We start from the raw sequence: 22,276 nt of genomic DNA, 5'->3' as shown, positions 1-22,276 counted from the left end.
GGGGTGTAGGGCATGCCGAGAGGACAGCGTCAGAGAGGACCTCTGGGACGAGGGCCAGGAGACCTGTGCACTTGTCCTGTGCTCAGAACCCGGGCTCCCTGCGTGGCAACGAGCAGAGAGGGGGAGAGGCTGTCTGTGAAGTGAGCGCTCCATGGTCACGCGGAAATGCCAGAAGGGGGACATGGAAATTGCAGGATGACTTGGTGCTAAGCCACAGGTCTGGGGGACCCTGTTAGAGCCAGCACATGGGGAAGGGGACCCTGAAGAAATCAAGGACATGGGGGCGTGGCCCAGAGTCAGAGGCTGGACCAGAACTGGGGGCAAAAGGAGGCTGAGCCCCAAGGCTGCTGCTGAGCCTCTGGGGACCGAGCACCCACACAGAGAAGCCCAGGAAGGGACAGCTGGGCCCCAAGCAAGCAGGGCGCCCAGTGCCAAGGGGAACAGCAGCATAGGCCCAGGCAGCTTGAGTTCCCTAAAGGGCAGACCTCAGACCTTCCTAGAGTGTGGTCCCGCTCACTCAGACCCTTCACAACCCCCGTCCTTTGCGTCTATTCCAGCTGTCCCTGTCCAGGTGTCACCAGACCTAATCAAGGCTGACTCCTCAATATCTCCGTCCCGCCCCACTGCCCTCTCTATCCCTCAGGCCAGATTCCCCTGGAGGTCAGGACCTGGGGCCTCACAACCTGCCTGCCTGCCTTTGAGCCACGCTACCCGATCTGCTCTCCTCAAAGTAAGGAGCTCTGAACGCAAACCTGAGTAGGCCTGGAGCTTCCTGGCAGAAAGAGCTGAGGAGAGTTCTGGGAGGCCCGCCTTCCCGCACCCCACCCCCCAGCCTCTTCGGTGGCCACTGCCCACTAAGGAGGGCCTGCTGCCCCAGCTGCTCCAGTGCCTGTGCCTCCACTCCGCCCCCATCGCTGCCTCTGGGCCTTTGGGAGCTCTTCCTTTACCTGGACCACTCTTCTCACCCTCCCCCACCCAAACCCAACGGGGGTGCGTTTCCTCCAGGATGCCTTCTCTGCTTCCCCCTGAGCAGGTGAGGAGAACCCCCTCCAAGCCCAACGTTGTCCCGCCAACACACTGAAACTGTCCTTTGACTTGTTGAACACCTCGCCCCCCCCCACCCCCGACTGCAGACCCCTGACAGCAGGCACTGGTCTGGCGGGTCCCTGGGTCAGCCCATCTTCAAGCGGATTGTTGATTGGCTGACTGTCTTGTTGCACGACTTTCCCTCCCTCCGGTGGCCACAGCTTGGGGAAAACGGAGAGTGAGGTGGTGGGGAATGGGGTGGGGGCAGGGAGACTAGGGGAAGGGGAATATGAACTGCCCCCAGCCTTACCCCGTGGACAAGGGATCAAAAAATAACCAGGCGCCTTTGGCAATGGCCCTCGGTTGCCAGGGCCTGACGTCTGTCCAGGCACAGAGCAGAACTCGTCCCTCTTGGTCCACCCCTCCTCTTCCTCCTCTTCCTTCCCCTCCCTGCCCAGAGCAGCAAATACCAACGGACAGCTGGACAGGCCAGCCCCTGACAGCCCGTCCCCAGGGTCAGGTGACCTCCCCTCCCCAGGCCACTATAGCCTGGCCCTCTGGGCAGCCCTCTACCCCAGTGCCACAGTGCACAGTGACTTCTCCACACTGGGACTCCGGAAAGGCCTTCGCCCAGCAGACACTGAGAGAGGGTTACTTCCCCCAGACCCTCCCGTCTACACACTCCCCGGGACCCACCAGGAGGAGGCCCTGGTGAGTGCTGCCCTGGGGGATAGAGGTGGGGGTGGGCTTGCTGAACCCTAGGTGGTGCCACAGAGCCGGAGGGGTGGGCCCCACCTCCATCCAGGGCTGGTTTAGGACCTGCCCGGGGAGGTGTCTGTCTGTGTATGTATGAGGGGCAAGTCACAACAGCTCAGCAACATAGAAATCCTGTCATTTGCTTCTCTCCCCTCCACTGGAGAAATTCCACCCCTCTCCTCCTCACAGCCCCTGAAGGAAGGCAGGGTGCTGGGGGTGCTGGGCTGAGCTGGGACAGCAGAGGAAGCTGTAGGGGCAGGTGCAGGCATTGGAGCTGATGCTTCATACCCTACACTGTCCCAGGAGAAGCAGCTGTCCCAGGACAAGTGGGCCCCACCCCCTGAGCCCAGGAATGTCCTGGCCCAGCATGTTCTGTCCCAGCAGCCTCACCGTCCACCCGGCGGGACCACAGGGCTAGGATGACATCAGCGCCTGTGGGCAGTGGCCTGAGCACTGGGTGGAGGGTGCCCCATGGAGTGGGGTGCTGTGGGCCCTGGGCATCCGAGACGTGTCGCCACCAGGGCCCCCCTGCCAGAGTCTTTGGGTCCCCTCTCCCACAGGCTCCACTGGGCTCTCCATGAGCCTGAGACCTGAACCTGCGTCTGCCATGTTCCTCAGAATCTCTAGGGACCTAAAGGCATCCACGCCCAGAGATTCAGACCCGGGGGGCAGGACCCAGGCTTCCACAGCTCTTAAAAGCTACCAGTTCACTTTTAACCTGATACTACGAAAAACTTTCAGCCCGCAGGAAAAGGCAGCGGGACTGATTTAAGCCTGCGTGTGCATTTAAGCAGCTGTTTGAAATTTGCCCATGTGCTTCATCCGCGGTGCTCAGGTGCCCCTGCATTCCCCACCCCGGGCAGGTTCTTACGGACCCCACTCTGTCACTCCACCAACAGAATTAACCACTCTCCGAGAGCGTCTGTGTGCAGCCCATGTGCACATTTCCCCAACTGCCCTCTAAGTGTTTTTAAGGCTTTATTTAGACCAGGGTCAATCAAGGTGCATCTGGTCAGTGTGCCTTCTAAGTCTCTTTCAACCTGGAAGGGTCTCTGCCAACCACCCCCACCCGGTTCTCCACACCACGGCGACTTGCTGAGTTGAGGGGCCAGCTGTCCCACAGGAGAGGAAGAGCATGGCTGAGTCAGACAGCTCTCAGTACAGACAGGGAAACTGAGGCCCAGAGAGGGAAGGACTGGGACTCTAGAGCAGAACCAGGTCTCCTGGCCCCTGGTGCTCCCCCAGAGCAGCTCCTTATCAGGGACCTGAGAAACCCCTGGGAAGGGCCTGTGGCCCGTGGGACCCGCTCTGAGCAGGCACAGAACAGACCCTCCCCGGGCAGAAGTCTGGGCGGTTGCTGTCGTGCTGACCAGCAGCCACAGGAACCCCAGTCAACTCTGCAGCCTGAGTGCTGACCCTTGGGGTTGTTCAGGGCAGTGAGAGGTGGGAGGGCGGAGCGGCCCACACCAGTGCCACACTGGCAGCCCCTACGTCCCACTAGTTTTTCTTCCTCCTCCAGCCATGGGCCCACCCAGCCCAGGAGGGACATGTTGGGTAGAGGTCCTGAAGACCATGGTCCTGTGTGTGTCTCCAGCACCCTCAACCCTCCCCACCCTCCCCAGCAAGCCCTGGCCCTGGTTTGGGGTCCCTCCCCCATGAATCAAGCCAGGCACTGCACTTCTCAGAATGTGCCTTATCCAGGGCAAGAAGCTTCCCAGTGAGACCACCTTTAGAAAAAGTAGGGGTGGCGAGAAGGGAACGTGGGGCGATCAATCTTGATAACTTCTGAGCCAAAAACAGTCGTCTGCAAAGACAGGGCCCCTTCGCTCTCTGGGCCGCGGACAGGCTGGCCAGCCCAGGGCAGTTCAGCAGCGTGTGTCCCAGTCGCCAGGCCAGGAGGTGCCTGCTGGCTGTAGGTTTGGGCCCCTCTGGCTGGCTGTGCGTGTCTGCTGCTGCCCTCTGCCGGGGAAAGGCTTGCTTGCTCACTCCCACTCTTCCAGTTGGCCAGTTCTGCTCTGTGGCCTCAAGAACCATGACACTGCACACACACACACACACTCGCACCCTCATTTACACACTCGCCCCCACACTTGCTCCATCCCACTATTTTGGTTTTTGACCCTGAAAGAGCGGCTTCTTCTCGCAGTCATAAAGTTGCCACGCTAACCACGGGCACACCTCCCATCTCTGGCTCCTGAGTCTCTTCCACAAGGCAGGTGACTGGGCATATTCCTCAGAGAAAGGGGAAGGCGTGGGGCAGGGTGTCTGAGTTTGGCGGTATCTAAGATCCTGGCAGCAGCTTCACGGGGTGTGCCTTGGAGGGGCTGGTGGGATGGTTACTGGTCTTGCCCAGGGTGCCCGAGGACCCAGGGCGCTGTCCTGAGGTTGGGATATGTTAGGGCCCGGGAAGGCTGGAACCCCTGCCAGCCGCTGCCTTCCGCAGAGCAGCCTTCCCGCGGCTCGGCTTGCTGAGCCATCTTTGCCCCGGGTCTCCTGCCCTGACAGCGGCTCCGGACAGTGCTGCGGCCACTGCCAGGACATTTGCCTGTGGCCGGACGGCTTCTGAACCAATGACCGCTGTGTTAAAATCACATCTGGTCCTCAGGCTGGAGGGACATTGGGAGATTTTAAATGTTAAGAGAAAAGAAAAGGGAAAGAAAAATCTTCCCTCAAAGGATAAAATCAGCCTCGAAATAAGTTGCTGCAACTGAGGAATATGAAGCATTGCTCTGTGATTCTGGAGCTCGAGCCTTCCCGGGAAACGGACGCTCCAAAGCCACGTATTTCAGCCACAGCTGGGGGGTGGCATGTCAAGTCCCCCAGCGTTCAGCATCGATCCCACTGGGCTGGGGGCCAGGCAGACGGAGGACACATGGGCCTATAGCCCTTGAGTCATTCTAGAATGGATTTTAATGTGATTTTTTCTCCAGAAAATAACCTTTTGTGTTCCCCAGCCCAGATGGCCCCAGATGATACACAACCCTCCACCACGTGAGAAACACCAAAATCCTGCCCATAACGACCTAGGGGGCTTTAAATGGTTTTCTGGTCCTTTCTTCTCTAACAGATTAAAACAACGCTCCCCTGGGCCTTGCAAAGACACAGAGTGGTACTTGAGCCGAACCTCTGGCTCCGAGAGGCCTGCAAATGGACATTAGAGCTTCGAGGCCAGAGGGCAGGCCATCTCCATGCAACCCTTGATTCTGCAGTCTGCAGCCTGACACGTTTTGTATGGTCTTCTTTTGATTATCTGCTCCCCAGAATGCCCCCTCCCCCCAGGCTTACTGGGAGGCGGCCCCAAAGGCTTCCACACCCCAGTGATCTCAGGTCACTCCCTCCTCCCTACAGTGAGCTGGAACCAGACAGTCACCTCCAATCAGCACGGCCACGTGCCCTCTCTGTCCCCTCCATGCCAAGGCCCCAACCCAGTGCGGGGGGCACAAAACTGGGCCAGGGCCACACGGCATCCTGCCTCTGCCTCTGCGTGCTGCCCTCCCTCTTGCCTATGGCTCCCTCCCACGCACTCCCCACGCAGGCCCTCCTCAGGGTCCCCCAGGCCAGGCCACCATCCCTCCCCCCTCACACCCCCTGCCAGCCCCTCATACCACCCCCGTCTCCGTGACAGCACTACTTCTCCGCACCTTTTCAACTGGAACCCATTTCTTTCAACATAAGTTTTCCCCATGAGCCCCCCTGTGATACTCATTGTATTTTTAGTATCCGTTGATTGAGAAAACAGACGATGATAAAAACTACTAGGAACGCAAGTAATGCCTTTAAATGAATTTGTTTTCGGGAACCAGCAAAGCGTTTGCACACACTTGAGAAGTGAGTGTGCTCCGTGGGTGTTACGTTTGGCGTGTGCAGAGAATGCGGGTGGCGGTGTGGTCTGGGTGAGGTCTCCAGCGGCCTGCGAGGGCGCCCTTCACCCAGGGCCCTGTTAACCGGCCTCCTGCCCAGCGCTCGGCTGGGCCGCCACTGCAGCATGCTGGCCCTGGCTGTGGTGCCCTCGCGGCCCGGCTGGGGCACAGGACCCCGAGGGAGACTGCGCTGTGGGGCAGACGCGGCAGCAGCCTGAGAATCCCAGCTCCAGCGCTCGAGCTCTGGACCGTGGGACAGCGCTTCACTCTTCTCTGCCTGCAAAGGGCTCTCTCAAAAATCGGATGTGGGGACTAAAGCCAGGGGTCGCTCAACAGGAGTGGCTGTTACTGTCCAGATGTCCTTGTGCAATGAAATCTCTGAGTGTGTCACTCGAGTGAGGCTGCTTTCAACCTGAAGTCCCCGTACTGGGTGTCTGGCTGTGAGCTGGCGACAGCCCAGGCTATGCTGCATAGCAAGCCACCCCCAAACCCCAGCGGCCTGGTGTGGCAGAGACTGACTTCTCTGTCACGCTACGTATCCTACACGCAGTCCCTCAGGGAGCCACTGTGCTTCCAGGGTGACCACGGCCAAGGACGGGGAAGGTGGGGGCTGCTTGCTCTTAGGAGCTCCCCCCGGAAGCATCGCCCCCCCCACTCGAGGCAGCCAGAGCGAACCGCGTGCCGCACTCACCTTCAGTGTGCAAGGGAAGTGCAGTGGGCTCGTGTTCCGGCAAGGACCACCGGGACCCTGGCATTTGTGAGCGGCCGCGGCAACGCCACAGCCTCTGCCACCTCGTTCCCGGGGCCGACAGGCTTTGATGAGACACAGTCCATGGCGGACTTAGTCCCAGTTTACACCCTGACAAGCTTGATTTGTGGGTTCGCCCGCCATCTTCCCTAAAATGGGAGTGGCGAGTTTGAACCAGAAACCAAAGAAACGTTCTGGAGTTTCAGTGAACTCAGGTGTCGCGTGTGGGTCGGGGTCACGTGCACACAGGCTCTCAGGGAGGAGGGTGTGCCAGCTGGTCGTGCAGCCACAGTGCGCTCACCCACCTCAGTGTGACCGGAGCATGTGTCACTGTGCCTGGCGTCCTTGGTGGTGTCGTCCGTCCCTGCTCTAGCAGCCAAATATAACCACAGGGCCGCTGCTTGTGACCCTCCTTTCAGACCAGAGTGTCCTGCGACCCCACGGCAGGCTGGGTGTCACTCAGGCTCCACAGGCTCTGCTGACACAGGCAGCCCAGGAACTCTTTTAACAGCCAGCTCAATGACTGGGCCCCCCGGAGAAATCAGCCCTTGAATCTCCTGGAGTAAAGCCCAGAGTTATGTCACTCAGGATGTGACCCAGTGACAGGGCAGGAGGACACCGACCTGGGGCCATCTGTCCATCCTTCATGGGGGCAGGGGGCTTTAAGCTGAACTCTCTGGCTGGGGCATCTCACCTCTTACCTCCCTCCCTCATCCTAACTCCCTCTTGTCCCTCCCCAGGGAACACTAGGGGGTAATGGGCACCACATGTGGGCTGTGGGACTGTGAGAGGAAGCGGGGGCTGGCGAGAGGGGCGTCTGTCTCCCTTCGGAGCACTAAGGGAGCCCAGGGCATGCAGCAAGTGTGTTAGACGGGCGTGGGGGCCGTCTCAGGCAAGCGCCTTGCCCACCTTCTCAGCACCCAAGCCGAGTAGGCCTCAAGGCTCACCCACGCAGCCACAGGCCTGGTGGGGCAGGTGCTTGGGAAGAGGCCTCCACAAAGGGATGCTGTGACTTTTGTCTTCTGAGCACCGTGACAAGCCTGTGGCAGTGGGTGGGACACCAGGCCCGGGGATCTTACTCAGTGCGCCCCAGGGGCGTCAGCAAGCTGGTGCTTGCACCTGGAACAGAGCCAGGCTCCCGTCTCCTTGCCCGGTGCTGTGAGGGAATAGACACGGACTCGGAGGCCAAGGCCCAGGCCAGCGGCAGAAGTGCCTGCGTGTGGCAAGAGGAAGGTCTGGGCTGAGAAAGGTCTGTGGAGTGGAACTACTTATGTAGGACTTCCACGGAGGAGGAGGAGAAGAATGGAGCTCCCTAGCTTTGTCTCACACGGTGGAAGGCTGCACACACACAGATGGGAAACCTCAAGCTTCCTTGGGAATCCAAGGTTGGCATCGGTGCCAACGTGAGGCCCAAGAAAGCCCCCTGAGCAGCAGCAACGCCCACATGCCCAGCTCAGGCAGGCGCTCTGGTGCTGACACCACTGCCATCCGGCCCCCCTCTCTGAGGGGCCTCTCTGGCCAGGATCCTGAACAAGCTGACAGGCACTGCTGTGCCTGGGGCCAGACAACTATGCCCACGGTCTGGACCGAAGGTCACACAGAGGGTTCATCACGCCTAGCACTGCCCAGCCTGGTCACGTCCTCCGCCCGGAGTCCCGCGGAGGAGAGTATTAATACTCGGCGGTGACAAGCACTGCTGTGAGAATGTCCTCTCAGACACGAGATGGCTGCAGAGCCTCTCTCGAAGTGTCTGCTCGGCACTCTCCTGACACAAAGCCAGGACGTCTTTAGCAGCTGGGTCTCCCGCCCAGAGTCCCTTGGGAGGAAGGGTGAGCAGCAGGCGGCGGGGACGAGGCCCAGAGCTAGGGAGCCTGCTTTACTTCCATCTCTGCTCCTGGGCCCCCCGGCCCCCAAGGCAAGGCATTTCAGGCCTCGCTTTCCTCATCTGCTAGGTGGTGGTGAGAAAGCCTGCCCTCCCCACAACCCAGGTGGGAAAACGTGACCCACCAAGGCAATGACGCCAGAAGTGATCATGATTAACCACATTTACTGAGCACTTAGCTCTGGGCCCTGGGCTAACCTTTCACAGGCTTTATCTCAACTCTGTCCCTAACTCCATGAGGCAGGCGTCTTTGCTGTCCCACTCCACAGATGGGAGCACCGAGGCCAAAGAGGTTTAGTAACTCCCCAGGGTCACACAGCGGTGATGAAACCCAGTGGTGCACAGCTATGCTATGCAAGAGGGAAGCAAGCCTGCACCCCAACGCCTGCTACGTGCTGAGTGCCCCAACGGGGGAGACTGCTCTTCTTGGGCCAGGAATCGACGTTCCCCAGGGCAGGCAGGCGACAGGACAGGAGGGTTTAGGACACGGTGCCCCACCCTGGAAGCCCATGTTTGTGTGTACTGTTTGATTTTTTTAAGTGCCTGAATATTGAAATGCAAAAGGAACAAAGCACTGCTTGGAGAAGTCTTCCTTTCAGCCCTGCTCCCCGGGGGCAGCCGCTGCTCCTCGTTTCTTGCAGCAGACACTCCGGCAGTGACCCGTGCGGTTTACAGTCTGGCTCAGCTCCCCGTGGCTGCGGGCTGAGGACCCGGGTGTGTCTGAGCCCCACCGCCGCCGCCGCCGCCGGGCTCACACCACTGCCGCCCTCCCCTGCCTTCCAGGGTCCCTGCTGAGAGCCCACAGCTGGGAAGACAGTCATGCTATGACGACGACACAGGACAAGGAGAAAGCCAAGGACCTCTGACAGCCCCGCCTCTGTCCTGGAGCTGCTACTTGTCTGCCTCAGGCCATGGTCGTGCAGGGCAGCGTGGAAGGCGGGGGCGCCAGGACGGGCGTGCTGCTGGAGCCCTTCCTGCACCAGGTCGGGGGGCACCTGAGCGTGATGAAGTACGACGAGGACACGGTGTGCAAGCCCCTCGTGTCCCAGGAGCAGAGGTTCTACGAGTCCCTGCCACTGGCCATGAAGCAGTTCACCCCCCAGTACAAAGGTGAGCGTCCGGGCAGCACACGGGGCCAGGCTCGCCTGCACACACCCACTGCTTCCTCCAGCACTGTGGTGTGTGTGCTGGTTGCCATGGAGACATGCCCCTCTCCTGCAGCCCAGCTGGCCCTCGCTGTCCTAGTTTCTCTGAACTCTTCATGTCCCCAGGTCTGGAACACAATAGCATTTGGAGTCCTTCCAAATTAGCTCCAGCCACCCGGCTTCGAGGAATTGCGAATGGAATAAAACGGGGCGTCCTGGCCTGTGCTTTGGGAGCACAGGCTGGGTCCTGCGACCACGGCCGGTAGACACAGGGCAGGCAGAAGCTTCCTTTACCTCATGCCAGACACTCGGGTGGGTGGCAGGGGCCTAGGGCTTAGGACAGGATGCAGCAGGGCTGGGCTGCAGCAGGTTTGGGAAACCAGAATGCCTGCCCTCTCACCCAGAGGCAGAGCCAGAGGCATCGGCTGCCTTGCAGGGGGACCCGGGGCAATCGGGCACAAAACAGTGTGCGTCCTGCTCTGAGCATGAGGGGGCTCTGGAAGGAGAAGGCTGTGGGGAGGCCGCCTGTTCCGGGCCTCCGGGCAGGGCCTCTGGGCTGCTCTGTTCGAGCCCTGCCCTCTGTAGGTGTGGTCTGCAGGGCCCAGGGCTCTGCCGAGTGGCGTGGGGGTTCAGAGGAAAGACCTTCTCTGAAGGACCTTAGACGTTGTGACTGCAAGCTCTGCCTCCTTGCCCAAGCCTCTGCCGCGAGGGCAGTGCCAGCACCAAAGCAGTGAGCAAAGCCCACTTGCACTGCAGTGACTGACGCGACAGGGCAGGCTGCAGCGTGTCTACACCAGCGGCTCTGTGTGATCTGAGATCAACCGCCTTCCCCAGACTCACCGGAGAGTGTGAGTGAGTGAGTGAGTGAGTGAGTGAGTGTGTGTGTGTGTGTGTACACATATGCAGGCTCCCGGGCCCCATCCCAGCCTGAGAGTCAGAATCCCTGGGTTTAGGGCTCAGGAATCAGTATTCAGCATGTTCCAAAATAAGACCCACTGGTTGGGGGCCGAGTCCTGAGCCGTAGGAGGCATTCTTCAGTGCTGGCCTGCCGGGCCCCCCAAGAGTCTGAGACATGACGGGTGAGCATCAGACAGTGAGACGGGGTGCACTGCTGGAGTGCAGCCTGGACAGGCCTCCCCCGGGGCCCTCTGGGGCCCAGGAGGTGTTGACCTTGGCTCGTGGGTCACTGCTCATCTTGTCAGAGCACCCACTGGAATTAATGTCTGTCCTTTCAGAACTGATCTCAGCCCAGCAAAGGGGTGGCAGGTCCTTGTGTGGAGTGGCCTCCTGCCTGCGGCATTTCACGCTTCTCTGACATAGCTCTGGAGCGCAGACAGACTGCCAGGGCCGGCACAGGCAAAGCAGGAGAGGGAGGGAGGCTGCTTGGTCTCCAGGTCCTATCCTGCTGCTCCCCTGCACCCTCTCCGCATGAGCCCATTCCTCCCGGGATAGGATCGTACCACACTCGGGCCCTCTCAGACACAGGTTTACTGTCCAGACCCTTCCCCTGCCCTGCTCCCCCTTCAGGATGGGCCTATCCCCAGAACCAACTGCCTTGGAGCTCTGCTAAAGTGGGAGACTAATGTGAACTGAGGCTCATAGCTACACACACCGCTGGTCATGGGGCATGCTTCGGTCTCCGCCTCGGGCTTCACTCAGGAGGCGGTGTTTGCAAACTGCATCAGGGCACCGCAGATGCCCCCCAGGGGAGACCGTGTGGTCCCGCTGAGGGTGAGGGTGAGGCAGAGCCCCTGGGCTGGGGTGACCTCCAAACATGAGGTTCTAGCAACACAGAAACACTGGCCCACTCACTAGCCACAGTCCAGGCCCACGGAGGAAATGCAAGTCTACGGAGACTGGAATACCAGGCACCAGGGCACGACACTCGCTCTCGGACGCTTGGGGCAGGGAGCTGAGGTTGGGTTTTAGTGGGAGAGAGACCCTCGAAGGGCTCTCAGGCTGCGCAGCCGCCTGGTCTCACACGGAAAGAAAAGTACCACACCTCACCCTTAGAGCACCCTCACTGCCCAGATGCCTGTAAGCAGCTTGCAGGCGCCACAACCCTCTGACATGGGGACTGTTATTATCCCCATTCCACAGCTAAGGAAACTAAGGCACAGACAGGTTACCTAACTTGTCAGGGCATACCGCCAGTAAGGGGCAGGGTTAGGACTCAAAGCTCCCAGCTCTGAGTCCCAAGTGTGGCTCTTGGCCCCACCAGCTACTGGAACTGCAGAGGGACTCCTCAGATGCCAGTGCCCGGGGTCATCTAGGCCAGTGTGGAAGGGCCGCTGAGCCAGAGACCTCAGGTGCCAGTGCCCGGGGTCATCTAGGCCAGTGTGGAAGGGCCGCTGAGCCAGAGACCTCAGGTGCCAGTGCCCGGGGGTCATCTAGGCCAGTGTGGAAGGGCCGCTGAGCCAGAGACCTCAGGTGCCAGTGCCCGGGGGTCATCTAGGCCAGTGTGGAAGGGCCGCTGAGCCAGAGACCTCAGGTCAGGAATGCTCGAGTGGCTACACGGCTGTACAGGGGTCTCCCTTTTTCTCCGGATGGGAGCAGCTCCAGAGCTCTTTCTAAAGTGGTCACTGCACGCCGTGGCACACCCTCTCCTTCCCCGTCACCGCCCAGCACTGGGACGGCCTCGGGGGTGGGGGGGTGGGGGTGCTGCGCAGGCATGTCATTCCCAAGGGCAACCTCCCTGAGCCAGGAGCTCACCCTGGCCTTTTTGCTGGGCTGCTCAGGTATGACAGCATCTTGGGCTGCCTCCCTCTGCCTCCCAGTCTGCCCGCCTGTCGGCTTTGGGTGAGTGAGGATACGCCCCTAGACCTAGTGGGTTAATGGAGGAGCCAGGTTCATATCACAGACAGCAACAGATAAACACTCTCATGAGCTTAAAAACAAATACGTAACAGAATATTCAGAAGCTGAGGAAGCTGCTCGGCCCAGCTAAAATTGCTGAGAGGCTCTGGGAGCGTCCATCATGGCAGTAAGCGCTGGTGTCTGCCCATCCAGCACGGTGGCAGGTGGAGGTGCCTGGCGAGGGCTGGCGAGCCAGCTGCCAGGGCTTCCACTCTACAGGCAGGGGCAGCAGAGTTCTGGGAACCCGTGGGCCTCTGAGGCCTCGTCCCATCGGACACACACGGTGAGCTGGAGGCCAGATCTGGGCACTTGACAAAAAGAACCATCCAAGTCCCTAGCAGTCTGGATTCCACTGATGTGCTACTCTTGTCATGGGCGGGCTGCTTGAGGCTTGGCAAGGCCCTATCTGTGCTGGGTCCCAGGCTTCCCAAGGGCTGGGCTGAACCACAGAGGGGTGTGCGGGTGGGAGAGCAGGCAGGCAGACGGAGACAGAGCCAGTCAGAGACGTGCAGGAAGATGGAGTGAGAGGGCAGGGACATGGGGCCTGGCTGTGTTGCTCTGACAATATGAGAAATAGAAACGACTTTTGGATTTTACTGGTTTTGGGGTTTTTGCACCTCTGCTCACCTCCATTTATTTAGACACTCAAAATGGATGAGATCAGATAAGAGCTGGAGCCTGGAAAAGTGGGTGAAGGTCACATTTCTTGCCTCTCAGGCCCAGGCCCCCTGAGAGCGTGCTGTCTGGCAGGGCCATCACCACAGCCTCAGGAGCGGGGAAGGCCGGGGGCCGCCGGACAGGAACTTGGACTTTGAGGGATGCAGAAGCACCCTGCCTTGGCCGCACACCTTCCCAGGCTCCCCAGGCAGCCAGGGGGTCCCGAGCAGCCCAAGGAGGATCGCAGAGGCCATGAGGTCTCCCCTTCTCACACACGGAGGGCGGGCCTGGAGCCCCGAGGTGGTTTCCGGGTCAGTGCCCCTCCCCGGAACAAGCACGGCGACCCTACCCCCCAACCCCCAGGACGCAGGGCTGGCACCCCGAGTCCATGGGCCTCCTGTGCTCCCAGCACCTGCACCAGTGGCCCTCACAGGATGGTGGGGTCACAGCTTCTCTGTCTGCTCCACAGAACGACCAAAGCAAACGTGACTGAGGACACAGCAAGGGCGTTCTCCCCCACTCGTGGGTAACCACGGTGATCAACACGGTCTCCCTATGAAGCCCTGGCTCCATGCCACAGCTCGTTCCTTCCTCCACACCCAGGTCCGTACGGCCTGCTCAGAGTGCTGCACCCGGGTGACCTTGGGCCAGGTCTCCATCCTCTCTGAGCCCCAGTGGCCGGAGTCAGGCTGCCACAGCACAGCACTGGTGCACAGTGGGTGTGGAGGTCGTGGCGGTCGTGGCAGTGACTGTCGCTGTGCAGGCACCTCCCCAGCCTGCCGTCAGCCCCACTCTTGTGAGCAGGCTGCTGCGATGGGCTTGCTTTGGGGGCGCACGCTGGTCTTCAGATAAGCTGCCAATGTCAGGTCCAGGCACGGCATTATAAACGTACCATTGTCACTGCACAGGGTGCAGGGGCCTGGAGTGAGCTGCGGAAATGCAGAGTTTGAGGAGCCGGTGAAAACTGCACACCGCTCTGAGGCCACAAAATTAGGGCACTGGGAATCTGAGATGACAGGACCGGCCTGGGGAGACCGCTGAGCTAGCACAGAGGGCTCTGAAGAGCGGCTCGCTGAGTTACAGAGCAGGCCGGAATGGGCGTCGGCACTGCCCAGCCCCCTGCGAGCTTATTCAGCAGAAATTACCACTTATGCTGAGAAGGTGACCCAGTGGCCAGGGAAGGAAATAAGTATTTTGGAGGACAGAATCACATGCGACCCACCCTCTCAGTCGGGGGCCCAGCAGAGAGGTTCAAATGGAGAGCACTTTTTAGAGGACCCGCTAGTGTAAGGGCTCAGGAAACCACCGGGGGGCCAGCAGCGCTGGAAAGCCCTCAGCCCCCAGGCCTGCAGCGCCCGTCCCTTCCACTGTGAGGGGACGGTGGAAGGGACGGGGCCAGAGGGAAGCCACAGGCACTGGGAGGCCTGGATCTCGTAGAACACCTGTGAGGTGGTCTCCTGTGCCACTGCCAGGAGGATCGCTCCCTCTTCGCCAGCACTCGAGGGAGACAGGGTGCCCACTGGCTGCCCAGCCCAGAGAGGAAGGCCTGCACTCTGCCTTCCTCACGCAGCCTGAGTGAGGAATACACAGGGAGCAGCCACAGAGCAGTGCACGTCCGTGCAGGGACTGACGCCGGGTCTGAGGCTGGGTCTGGCCGCGGTCCTGGAGGAGGAGCCCAAGTAGCACGAGGTCAGGGGTGCGCTCACACTCGTCCCTCTCACTGCGGAGGCACAGCCCTGGGAGTTGGGGACATCTCACAGGTCGTCTTCTTAGGTCAAAGAGCCACGTTCCACCAATAGGCCCCACATGCTGTGCGTCTAACCAAAGGAATCACTGTCATGGCCGCAGCTGGGGATGGGGAGGGTGGATGAAGGCGTGAGGGAGAGTCCTGAGCACCCCCCCCCCCCCCCCCCCCCCCCCGCCCGCAAGCTGTCCGAAGAGGCTCCCTGGGAGAAGCTGGTCAGATGGAGACAAACGGAGGGGAGAGAAAGCACGGCAATGGAGGCAGACAGGAGAGGAATGCCTGGGCCCCCACTTTGCAGACCGGTTCTGAGGCCCCAGGCTTGGGCCCAGCTGGGGCAGCTGCGGGGTGACTGGGAAGGTGTGACTGTGCGAAGGAACTGGGATGCGAGGGCAGAATGTACAGGCGGGCTCTGCTAAAGCTCGAAGGGGCAGAGAAGTGCCATAAAGCAGGGGCTGTGCCAAGATCAGCCCAAGGCTCTTTTCTAAAGGCTCCCGGGCTCTGGGCTCATTCTGGAACAGGTCGGGTTCAGGCTAAGCCAGGGCAGCCCCCACAGCTCCCTTGAGAGAGGAGCTGGGGGAAAGGAAAGGGCGACCATCGCCATCAAACTACACTTCAGAAGTATGCCACCCATTGCAGCGTGTCCGCTCAGGTAAACTCCACCTGGCTTCTCCACCCCTCGCCCTCCCTCATGTGCTCCGCAGGCACCGTCACAGTTCACCTGCGGAAAGACAGCCTAGGCCATCTCAGCTTGGTTGCCAACCCACTGACGGAGAGCCGGGGGCCAGCACACAGCCCCTCGGGGTCAGCGGCGGGGGCGACACGGCAGAAGCTCCGGCAGACCACAAGCAGCAGCGGCGACGCAGGTCCCCTCTGCCAGTGGCAGCACGCCCAGCGGGCGCACCCGCTCAAGGAGAGGTGAGGGCCACTTGGCAGGATGACAGAAGCGGGAGCTCATCCCTAGCAGGGGCCAGCACTACTCCCACTGGGGCCAAGGCCGACGGCTCCCCGTGGAGGCCGGAGCGGAGAAAATGAGAAATTCAGACGCAGGTTCTGTCTAGAATTACTATGTGAACAGAGAAAGGAATACATCCTCCCCGTGCCTCCCCCGAGAGGGAGGGCTGCGACGCCCTCATCTCAGACGCGGACGAACGTGGCAGAGCCCTACACAGCAGGCATCCGGCGCGCATCTGTTTAATTGAATACCTGTCTCGCTGAGACCAGGAAGCCTCTGGGGAGGAATGTGCAGAGCAGAAACCCCAGAATAGTTGACACGAAGGAAAAGTGTGGCTAATGTCTCTCAGAAATCATCTTTCCTTAGCAGTCGAGAAGGGGTGAGAAGCCAACGCAACACTCAGTGGGCCTCGGAGGCACAGGAGGTTCGGGGCACCAAGGTCCCTGGAGAGGTCTCCAGAAACCTCTGATGACATCAGCTGACCCTTCTCAGATGAGAAGGGTCCCTGGGGATTTTTAGATATTTATGGGAAAGTAAAAGGGAGCTAATACAATGAAAGTACCTCCCTCCCCCAAGGAGCACAGATCTAATTAAGTCTCTTGAATCAGCATCAGGAAACAGGTGCCCATTATCGCCATTTCACAGATGGGGAAGCTGAGACACAGAAGACAGGAGAGAGGGGTACCAAGGATGCACGAGTCCCACCCCCTATGGCACTTTGAGGTCTCAAGGGTAACAGACTAACCCCAACTTCTTGGTTCCCTGTGGGGTTGTTGCGCCCATAGTGTAGGGCCTCAACGGTAGGGTAATAATCCAGATCACTGACAAGTGACTTTAACCACCTTAGTCCTCCGAGGGGGCGACACGTCCTAAAATGAGTTAATGTGAGTGCAGAGTCCCCACAGGAAGGCTGCAGTGTGGCCAGACCTGGTGCTAGGGACTGATGGGCAGGAAAGGCATTCTGAGGCCCTGCGGTGTCCTAGAGAGTAGCCAGGGGCAGTCTGGGTCAGAGTTCAGCCCAGGAGAACACAGTCAGTCACAGAAAAGGGTCCCTTGTCCCAGACCTGTGGACTGGCTGCCCTGACTGTCCTGTGCTTCCCTCACCTGCAGCCCAGCCACGGGGCACCTGAGGTCCGAGTTCCACCTCAGCACCCACGTATCCTCCCTGGTGGAAGATGCCAACGGAAACCAGGCCGAGAGGAGGAGCTTTAACCCATGGGGTCTTCACTGCCACCAGGCCCACCTGACCCGCCTCTGCACCGAGTACCCAGAGAACAAGCGGCACCGTATCCTTGCCAGCTTCTCCGCCACATGGTCCCAAGGGCACGAGGGCTCACCTATGTGGGAGGTGGGGCAGGGATGGGAACAGGAGGGTCAAGTAAGGGGGGAATGAGAGAAAGTTGGAGGCAGGAGCCCTCAAACTTGGGACGTAGAAGAAATCAGTTCTCTCCAAAGGAGAACTCAGAGATCAGGGGAGAGCCAGCCTGGGACCTGAACTGCACGCAGTGCCCCTGGTGGGCAGTGCTGTCTCTGCCACGGGGGCTGGGCCTCTGTGGGCAGACGGGGAAACTGACTGCCACCCTTCTGTCCCTCCAAATTCACCCCACAGGGGTCTTCCCACAGAGCTGATGGGGAGGAAGGGGTGTGGCTCCTCCCTTAGGGAAGTGCCCACTGGTGGACTCCAGGGGAGGTAGTCCCCTTCCCCTCATGCTACCACGTTCTCAGGGAGCAAATTTAGGCTTGAAATGTCCCTTCATCACCACTGGCTCCTTCCTGCAAAGGGCAGCTGGTCTCACAGTATTTACTAAGACACATCTGCAATCCTAATCCCTAAGAAGCTTTTGCAGGATAATTACTCCACTGAAATTAATATTCCTGCAACTCATCTCCAAAGCTAACATCAACCCACTTCTCCCAAAAGGTATAGGCCCATTTAGTGACGACAGGTTTTAGCCTTATGATTTTCTGCTATAAAATGTAAACTGAGCAAGGCCTGCCAAGGATTTCAGACCTGCATCTAAATTTCAGCCTCATGGGGAATGGGTGGGGGGTGGGGGAGACTGAATGTGGGAGGTGAGGGGTGGGTAGGGCAGGGGAGAGTAATGGGGGGAAAATGGAGACAAGTGTAATTAAAAAACAATTAAAAATTTAAAAAATCGTAAGTTCCAACCTCAGAGCAACAAGGAAAAGCAGCCTGCATGCTCATAAACCCCCTCTGAGTAAAAGGACTTACTAAAGCAGCTGCAAAGCTACCACCTGGAGTTCTTACTAGTGAGGGTGGGCTCATCCGGAATGCAAGAGCAGCCCTCAGAGCAGGGAATCTCCAGCCAGCTCCGGAGGGGAGCCCCCTGCCTCCGGTGGGGCTGCAGCCTAATGTCCAGGACTCTTCCTTAACTCAGAGCGACCAGGGTTCCTCTTGCTGGAGAACGTTGTGTCCCAGTACAAGCACCCCTGTGTCTTGGACCTGAAGATGGGGACCCGGCAGCACGGGGACGACGCGTCCGAGGAGAAGAAGGCCCGCCACATGACGAAGTGCGCACAGAGCACCTCAGCCCGCCTGGGTGTGCGCGTCTGCGGCATGCAGGTGGGTGGCAGAGGGCCCGCCCTGCATCTCGGCAGGTCCACTGTGGAGCAGGATTCCTCCCATCCAGACGCCACTGCCCCCGGCAGAGCTCCTCACTTTGGGGGAGCATCAGAGGCGGCAGCCAGGTGCTCCTCGTCCCCCAGGGAAATGCACATCCTGGTCTATGACACGCGGGGTCTTTTAAAGAGCACCTTTCAGGATAGTGGCGTCGGAACCCCCACCATTTTTTCAACTGCGCTCAGGGTCTTTGGCAATTGAAAGTTCCCACAGCAGCCACGTGACCTGCCCACATTGAGAGCAGAGCTCTGAGGACAGCGGCCATGTGCGAGCAAGGGCTGGGAAAGAACTCAGAGCGAGAGCTTCCCGGTGCGCTCTGTCCACCCCCTCCTCAGATGCTGTAAGGCAGTCTGTCTCTGCATTTTTATTAGCCGTTCTCTCTTCTTACTCCATCTTTTCTGCTTCTTTCTACCTGCTCTGGTTAACAAAGTGGGAAGGTTATAACCTGTAACCTGCTAGGCCCAGGCAAATGAACAGTTAAATCTTTATTGCCCGGACTCGCTGGCTTCATCTTTGCTGCTCTGCTGCAGCTCAGGGCAGAGGCTGCAGAGCAGGAGGAAAGAAACTCTTTCTCACGGCCTTGCTGCTCGACGCAAAACCAGACACCGGCTGCGCGGTGAACCTTCTAGCTTCCCTCACCTGAGACTGCCACCCCTGGGAGCCGCAAGCTGAGCCTATAAATCTGTCGCACGGATGTCCCGTGAAAGGCTTGGAGTGCCGTCCTCCAGAGCGCGCAGTGGGATGGTTTGCGGTGTGAACACAATCTCTCTCTGGGCCTCGAACCTTCTGAAACTGATCTTATTTAGAAGGTGGTGCCTGTCATGTGTTTATGACGACTACTTTAGCAGCTGATCTCCGACCCTCCAAAGGCAACACCAAGTCTATCCCATCTTTCTTTTTCAACACTGGTTTTCTGTAAACGTATCATGTAATCTGAAGGCAGGAAAGGCCCAAGAAACTGTCCTGGCCAGGTGCTGGCGGCCCTTCCCAGGTGTGCCAGGCAGGGGCACACTAAGTCATTCTCTAGCCACGCCAGCTGCTGGCCTCATTTCAGCCTCTGGGGCCACCTGTGCCATCTGAATGAAATGGGGGTGGCTGCCACTATCCCCCCCCCATCAGTATCTCTCTTCCATCTGCTCCCTCTGGTGGCCAAGACATGACAGGGGAGGGGAGAAGAGCTGGTGACGAGGAAAGGTGCCACCAAGCTCCAGAGCCACTGTGAACCACCCTCCTCTGACCAGGCTCCCCTCAGCTGCATGGGCTGCCCCCAAACCCCGTCCACACCTGATCTAGCCCGTCCCTTTTCTTCAAAAGACTCACCCCACCGCACCCCAAAGGCCATTATTGTTTCCTTAGAATCTGCAGAGAAAGGACTTTATAAACTTTGTTGGGGAAAATTTAACCTAATTGGCTTTCTAAGACCATTGGCCGTGATTTCAGATTCTTAAAGCTTTCCCATTGGGTTTGCTAATATTTGAAGAGGGGCCAGAGCCAGAGTTTAAGTCATGGTTTGGAGGTTGGCACGGGAAACTCACAAGAAAGGAGATGCAGCCCTTTTCTGCGTGGGGGAGGCTCACCTCTGTAGGGTAGACGGTTCTTCGGCCCTCAGACTCCTTCAGAGGCTGGCACAGAAAGCACGTCCGATGCGGAAGTAAACAGTGCACGGCGAGGGCTCGCCGTCCGCTCGTCTCGGCCCTGCTTGCCCTGCATCCCTGCGGCTGTCTCCACACATCACGTTAGCCTGTGACTCTCACCTGCCGCAGGGGCAGTTTTTTGTTTGTAATCCTTTGCATTTTCTCTTTCTTCTCCTTAACGTAAGGTTTATCAAACGGATAAGAAGCACTTTCTCTGCAAAGACAAGTACTACGGGAGAAAACTCTCAGTCGAGGGGTTCAGACGAGCCCTCTACCAGTTCCTGCACGACGGAACCCGCCTTCGCACGGAGCTGCTGGGGCCCATCCAGCACCAGCTCCAGGCCCTCCTCTTGGTCATCAGGAGCCAGAGTTCATACCGCTTCTACTCCAGCTCTCTCCTCATCATTTACGACGGGCAGGAGCTGCTGGAAAGAGCCCCGGGGGGCCCGCATCCTCAGGAGGCTGCTCAGACTGCACACGGCAGCTCTCCCAGAGGGTTCCCCAAAGTTGACATCCGGATGATCGACTTTGCTCACACGACATACAAGGGCTCCCGGAGTGAGCACACCACCTATGACGGACCAGATCCAGGCTATATTTTTGGCCTGGAAAACCTCATCCAGATCCTGCAGGATATCCAGGAGTGGGAATGAGACTCGTCGGGCCCATCCAGATTGTTCTGCAGTACAAATCATAAAAGGGACCCACTGATAGCGAGGGTCATCTAGACACCCCTCAGATGTCTTTGAGATAATCCCTCTACATCCAAAAGCCATCACTACACTCGGCAGGCCATGTTACCAGCTGCTGGAGAAATCAGCTCTGGAGATAACCCACACGCCTGGCCTCTGGTGCTAACACTGGTCACTGCAGACTGGACGGGCAGGGTGAAAGGACAGCACCTAGGAGTAGACTGCGGCGGTGCATGAGTTAGAGGTAGCACTGCCGTGAGACCCCGCAGTGACTGCATTTAAAAATGCCTTCTTGTTGTCAGGCTGCCGTCCTTCCCAGCTGCAAGGCAAAAAACCTTACTTGGAAAGTTGAAGAGAGCTGCCTGCTCCCAGGACAGGGAAGACACAGGTAATGAATGCCTCTTACCTCCCTTAGAGGCACTGCAGGTGGGACAGGATGAAGTGGGACAGACCTACCATCTCGCCGGCTTTGTACCCAGGTTCGGCGTGGGCAAGGCCAACCCCAGACACAGCACCGGCAGACCAACACCACAGATTCTCAATTTTCGCGTGTGGAGAGAAAGGTCTCTTTACAGACTTCTAAGTACCTACTGAAGCAATGATTCCACCAGAACCTGACCTCGAAAAGGCTCTGAATCTAACCATGACATGCAGTTTCCAGTGGAGGGGGAATGTGCATGAGGAGGAGCCACTGATGTTAAACCACACTCTCAGCTTTCTATGTACTTATGGGGGGGGTCAGAAGTGAGGAGCCGGAGGACCGAGGAAACCAGGTGCAATGTTTACAAGACCAGGAGACAAGAGTAAGTATGGAACAGAGAGCAAACGGCTCTAATTAATTCCTTGTTCTACAGTGCGGAAACCTGTTACAATGCCCTTGAGTCAAGCACTGAGATACGTTATCCAATTAGGGAAATAAATTTGTTAATAAAATTGCTGAGGTCAACAGTGTGAGTATTTGGTGTGCCTCCTTACGCTCTCTGTTTGTTTATTCTGCACATCGCACGGTACAGCAGCTCCAGCTGATGGGTGACTAGAGCACACTGCAAGAACTGTGCGCCGGTTTCCGCACTTCTTCGGGGAGCCCAGCGGGGAACGGTGGCGAATGAAATGTCTGCAAGTATCTACAAGGCAGGCACCAGACCTGAGACCTCAGTAGTCCTTTCACTTGAACCTTATACAATTTCTGGATTCTCATGGCTAAACCATCAACTTTCCAACATCCACACTATTGGAAAGAGTTACCTGGATAAAAAAAACTTTTGTTTAATTTTGCAATACATTACATGGACTTCAAAGCAAGTTAACTTCCCTAATAATGTTTGGCCAAGGTAACAACACAATTAATTCGGATGCTCTGTGCCCCTGGTGGGAGAGCTAAGTCGAAGCCTGCTGGGTGGCAAAAGGGAGTCAGCTGAAAAATAAATATTTGCCAATAACAAAATGGAGCCCTAAATATTGCTTTTTCTGAGTTTCTTTCTTTCTTCTTTTTTTTTTTACTTTTAGAGAAGGGGGAAGGAATGGAGAAAGAGAGGAAGAGAAACACCAATGTGTGAGAGATTCAGCTGCCTCTCACATGCCCCCAAATGGGGACCTGGCCCACAACCCAGGCATGTGCCCTAACTGGGAATTGAACCGGCAACCCTTCAGTTTGCAGGTCAGTGCTCAATCCACTTGAGGCAC

General features: G+C 58.4%; 1 protein-coding gene across 2 annotated transcripts; it reads left to right on the top strand.

The window, feature by feature from the left end:
• The first annotated feature begins 134 nt into the window (after positions 1-134).
• Positions 135-22,276, top strand: IP6K3 (inositol hexakisphosphate kinase 3). 2 transcript variants are annotated; one of them, XM_045193267.3, is made up of 7 exons: positions 135-217; positions 644-1,033; positions 9,056-9,382; positions 15,376-15,589; positions 16,737-16,912; positions 18,035-18,210; positions 20,087-22,276. In XM_045193267.3, the coding sequence occupies exons 3-7, from the start codon at positions 9,184-9,186 to the stop codon at positions 20,552-20,554; spliced, it is 1,233 nt and encodes a 410-aa protein (XP_045049202.2). In that variant the 5' UTR covers positions 135-217; positions 644-1,033; positions 9,056-9,183; the 3' UTR covers positions 20,555-22,276. The 2 variants fall into 2 exon arrangements, with proteins under 2 accessions (XP_045049202.2, XP_024413793.2); XM_024558025.4 differs by lacking the exons at positions 135-217; positions 644-1,033 and adding an exon at positions 1,600-1,737.

Source organism: Desmodus rotundus, chromosome 11 (genome assembly GCF_022682495.2).
Source record: "Desmodus rotundus isolate HL8 chromosome 11, HLdesRot8A.1, whole genome shotgun sequence".
NCBI classification, from domain to species: domain Eukaryota; kingdom Metazoa; phylum Chordata; class Mammalia; order Chiroptera; family Phyllostomidae; genus Desmodus; species Desmodus rotundus.
The sequence above is the reverse complement of the archived record's forward strand: the minus strand, read 5'-3'. Positions and strand labels throughout refer to the sequence as shown.